This window comes from Culicoides brevitarsis, chromosome 3, assembly GCF_036172545.1.
Source record: "Culicoides brevitarsis isolate CSIRO-B50_1 chromosome 3, AGI_CSIRO_Cbre_v1, whole genome shotgun sequence".
NCBI classification, from domain to species: domain Eukaryota; kingdom Metazoa; phylum Arthropoda; class Insecta; order Diptera; family Ceratopogonidae; genus Culicoides; species Culicoides brevitarsis.
Genome location: NC_087087.1, coordinates 19,986,485 through 19,991,631, shown reverse-complemented (window position 1 = coordinate 19,991,631; position 5,147 = coordinate 19,986,485). Strand labels below are relative to the sequence as shown.

Sequence of the window (5,147 nt, the reverse complement as noted above, 5' to 3'; positions counted from 1 at the left end):
ATTTTACTTTAATTGATGTCAGATATTTATAGAATATATTTTTTCACGCATTTATAGAATCGTGTGAATTACTTGTTTGTAAACACAATATAATACATAAGTGCTACTTAGTTGTATCAATAAAAATATCAAATCTTATTTTAGAGCAAAAACAAGAGTAAGTGCCATCCAAGTAAATAATTTGCTGGTTGAATTAATTTAAGTAATTTTATCAAACAATTTTTATCGTTTGCGAGAGAAATTGCGAATTAAATCGACCACATGCTTGATCAACAGTGCGCTTGCGCTTGTAATACACTGTTAAAAGTCATTTTATTTAAATATACACATGTATTCATTGCCAATAGTTGTCAAATTGTGTGTCACACAAATGACTTTCTTTGGCTCGCAAAATGCATTGATTCATACACAAGTAGAACATATTACTTTATAATCAAATCAATTTTACATCTTTCGTATAGTTTGACAGTCATTTTGTACACAATGTCGTGAAACTCTATCGATTTACAAGTTGCAGGAAGTGAAAATTTAAGAATTTCGGTGGAAAAATATCGAACATAGAGAAAAAAATGGTAGAGTTCACGAAAATACATCGAAACAGAAATAAGAGGATTGAAGTAAACGACATTTGAAGTGTGATAAACCATGCAACTAAACATATTACGAGGATTTAGCATCAACAATCGAACTCTCATAATTTTATTGATATTCATTTTGATACTCGTATTTTATTACACACATGCTTGTTTTGTGTCGAGTATTAGTATAACAATCAAAAAGGTAAATAATAATAAAAAAATAAAAGAAAAAAAAAATAATAACGATATTCGTTGTAGACTCCATTTGGGCGTTTTGTCAAATCAGAGCCACTAAATATACTTGATGCCAACGTGAACAACGATTCTTCATCCAAGTACCAATATTTCCGGAAAGGTCTTAAATTCAACAAACTCCTGCCAACAGCCCTTATAATTGGAGTCAAGAAATGCGGAACTCGAGCGCTTCTAGAGTTTATTCGACTACATCCGAATGTTCGTACCTCCGGAAGTGAGATACATTTTTTCGACCGGCATTATAGCAGAGGTCTTAACTGGTATCGAAAGCAAATGCCATTGACTGTCGACGGTCAAATCACTATGGAAAAAACGCCTAGTTATTTTATTACCGAGAGAGTGCCAATTCGTGTACATCGAATGAATCCAGCAACCAAATTATTAGCTGTCGTTAGGGATCCTGTTACGCGTGCTATTTCAGATTATACGCAAGCTGTCAGTAAAAAGCACAATGTCAAGCCATTCGAAGAGCTGGCCTTCATTAATGGAACACAAGGTATTGTGGATACGAAATGGGGTCCTGTCAAAATTGGCGTATATTCGAAATACTTGAAACGGTGGTTGAAATATTTTCCACTAAAACAATTACTTTTTGTCAGTGGTGAAAGACTTATTAGCGATCCCGTGGCTGAAATGGCACGTGTTCAAGATTTCTTAGGACTTAAACGGGTAATAAATGAAAAGTATTTTTACTTCAATTCAACTAAGGGCTTTCCATGTCTCCTGAAGTCTGAAACAAGACCAACTCCACGTTGCTTGGGTAAAACCAAAGGTAGGAATCATCCACATATTGATTCAAATGCAATTCTTCGTCTTCGAGAGTTTTATAAACCGTTCAATAAAAAGTTTTACGACATGAGCGGAATAAACTTTGGATGGCCATAATCGTACCTTTAATAAGATAAAGTCAAAAAATCAAAACTCTGTATTATCTGAATACCTACTTGATATTTATTAGATCTAAGATAGATATTTTACTAATATGTAGTACCAAAAATTTCTATTTCATGCGAATTATTCATACAAAAAGCTAAAGATAGTTTAATAATTGTACTATATAGAAGAGCTTTTACAATTACTACAATAATATACATCTTTTTTGCCTTTACCGTTAAAATTATACATATATACATTAAAAATATTACCTATTGTTGACTTCAAAAAAAGTTTTTATTTCATTATCTTTTTTCAACCGTGAAAACAGTTGTAAAATATTTTTATTCATTAATCTGTTTGAGTTATCCAAAACTTATAGAAATTAATCTCATGGAAAAAGAGTGAAAATATTTACGCAAAATGTCCATTACATAACGAAAAGAACGATTAAAAGCATATGACAATTACTTATTAATCATTGTGTACTTCGCTTTAAAAAAATACATACGTACCATAAATACACTTATTGAATATTTACATTTATAGTTAATTAAAAAAACCAAAAGGCTAATAGTTGATACAAATGTAGAAAGATACAATAAAAAAAATTATTTGCTCAAATGTATAGCTTTAGATAATACTGATACTGATTAGAAAAAGTAGTTAATATATTTGTTAAATTAATATTTTAATGCTAAAGTTAGCTTATTATAACTGTCCATTTAATAATGACAACATAAATTCTGATTATAATAGAACAAACCATTGACATTTTGAGGATAGATACTGTGTATCACCGATTATAGTTGTACAACAAAAACATAATTTGACTAAACGTAGTCATAATAATTTATGTTAGTAATATTTTGAATAAAATTTGTTAAAATAAAAATTTAATTTAATTTTGTATTTTGCTATTGTATTAATTCAATGATAAAGAAAATAAATATAAACATTTGGGTTTTTTTTTCTTAAATTATATGGACGGATTATCAATGATGACTAGGTTGTGTAACTGGTTCTACAAAATTTCTGATGAAAGTGAATGAAATAAATCTAACAATACTTTTAATGCAACACTCTATCAGTTTGTCTATATTTCTTTTTATATTGATTTTCGTTCTCGCTTAAAAGTTCCAAAAAGTATGAGTTTATACATAACCTGTGTGTAGTGTAAAAAAAAATAAATTAATTTATTAATTATAATTGAGAATTGTATAGTTATTAATATCACAAACAGAGATGGAAAAGGTGTACATTTTTCGGGTTTTATCATAAAATAATTAAAAATTCAAATGTGAGTCAATTTTATAATTGTTTAAGATAATAAAAACTAAAGAATTTCCCATAAAGGGTTTTCCTTTCCCTTTTTCGTTCAAATTTTTAATGATTTTTGGATATTTCCCGGAAACGAGTTTTACACACTTTTTTCACCACTGTTTATTTAATAAACATGTTTCAAGGCTTACCATAGATAAAAATGAAATCCTGAAAAAAAAAACAAATAAATATTTAATAACTTATTAAAAGTTTCCCAGAGAAAATCGATTAGAAGTTCATAGTGTTATTTGAAATTGATTTGATATAAATAATATATTACTAATATTAATAAATAAATTGTCTAGCAAAGATAAACAATAAAAAAAAACGGAATTCAATTAGTCTTATATACAAAAAGCATTGTATATTATTCCCATTTGAATGCAGTAATCCGTATACTGAATACAATAAAAATAGTTCATAGTTAACCTTGACATTATAATGTTCACATGCGTCTATTCTTCTAAATGCATGTAGCGATGTGTTAAACGCAATTTTCATTTATTTCCAGCTTTGATTATTTGTAATGAAGTCGCTTACCAAAAAGTGGAATGTAGTAAACGGCACTTGTTGCATATCCGATCAAAGCTATGACCAAGAAGGAGCATTCCACAATCAAAAGAATCAGTTGTATCCAACAATATAGTCCGACCATACCAATTTTTTTCTATATAAATAAGTTTTTTATATTAAATTTAAGTTTTATAAAGAAAAAGAATAAAATGGTACACGCATGAATGATATTCATGTTCATGTGAAGAATGCGATAATTATATACATATATATATATATATATAAAATAGAATAATTTGTGTGTTCAATTAACGATACAATGGAATTTTAAATTCTTTTACGCATAATTAATATTTTTTATCACTTAACTTTATACTTACTCTTATGGCTCCCAAAAATAAAATAGCACCCAGAAGAATCTGAACGATGTGCCAAAATGCAATTTGGCTTAAAAGAGTCCAAAACACATAGCCTGTAAAACAAAATAAAAAGTACAAGGTGCCTCCATCAACAATACGCGCGAACAAGCACATGCAATTTGTAAAATAAATATTTTTTACCGTCATTGTCTCGGTTGTCATATGTAAGATAAACTGCCTTCCCTACGATTTGTCCAATACTCTCTAATATAAAGTAAATCGCCGTGAAAATACACCCCGTTCGTAAATTTATACACAAACAGCAAACTTGAAAAGGTGGAAATTGTTCTAAGAAAGTCATGATTTTGTTTGCGTTTTAATTGAATTGTTTAGTTTTTGCGGACAACGCCTAAAACTCTAATATTTATTCACACTACTTAGAATATAATACTTCAGCTGCGTACGACTTTGCAACTTAAAAAATAATAATAAATAAAAAAATATTTCTCGCACTGTAACCAAGACAAATGAACGAATCACATTAACAAATAAAAATGAACAACGTACTGGAAGCGACAGTTCCAGACAACTTAAAACGTATATTTAATTGTATTGGAAGTACAATTTTACACAGACAGTTTTTTCTACATAGGTACGTAAATATACAAATCAATAGACAAATGCTGTTTTTCGAACCACTTATGAAATAAATAAAATAATGGAATATAGTAACAATATTATACAAAAATTGACTGATAAATTCAAATTTCAATTTTACAGATAAATGCCGCTAAGATAAATAAATTTAATTAATTTATTTTGTTCCTCACCCGAGAAGTGTAACTGCTAAAAAAATACTTATTTTTTAAGCTGAAATTTAGATTTTTTTTTCATCATCATTTACTTCCATAAATAAGAACAGGTTTAATACGCGACTCGATTGGATATTTTTGTATGTGACAACATGGATTAAATATTTATTATGACGAATTTCATTAAAGAAAAATTATGAAAGTCAAAACATAACAAATTTAGCTCAGTTAAGAAAAGTGAATAATGAAAAAAAAATATATTTTTTGTAAAACATTTATTTATTGCTGACATCGAATGTTTTTTGTTTGTGTATTACTGGTTTGTCTCTTTTATTTCTTATTACAAGTAGTTTTTTTTATTAAATATAATTGACCAAAATTTACATAAAATATGATTCTATAAAAATAAAAATTATAAAATATTGTTCATTATT

At 27.9% G+C, this 5,147-nt stretch overlaps 2 protein-coding genes across 2 annotated transcripts; one reads left to right on the top strand and one right to left on the bottom strand.

The window, feature by feature from the left end:
- Positions 1-466: 466 nt before the first annotated feature.
- Positions 467-1,983, top strand: LOC134834425 (heparan sulfate glucosamine 3-O-sulfotransferase 3B1). The gene is made up of 2 exons (XM_063849074.1): positions 467-780; positions 837-1,983. Exons 1-2 carry the CDS (start codon positions 646-648, stop codon positions 1,716-1,718), a joined length of 1,017 nt encoding a protein of 338 aa, XP_063705144.1. The 5' UTR covers positions 467-645; the 3' UTR covers positions 1,719-1,983.
- A 769-nt stretch (positions 1,984-2,752) lies between these two features.
- On the bottom strand, positions 2,753-4,351 carry LOC134835084 (uncharacterized). Its single transcript, XM_063849940.1, has 5 exons — positions 4,103-4,351; positions 3,923-4,014; positions 3,570-3,696; positions 3,179-3,197; positions 2,753-2,871 (listed from the first exon to the last, which is right to left on the bottom strand). The coding sequence occupies exons 1-5, from the start codon at positions 4,260-4,262 to the stop codon at positions 2,778-2,780; spliced, it is 492 nt and encodes a 163-aa protein (XP_063706010.1). The 5' UTR covers positions 4,263-4,351; the 3' UTR covers positions 2,753-2,777.
- Positions 4,352-5,147: the final 796 nt, after the last annotated feature.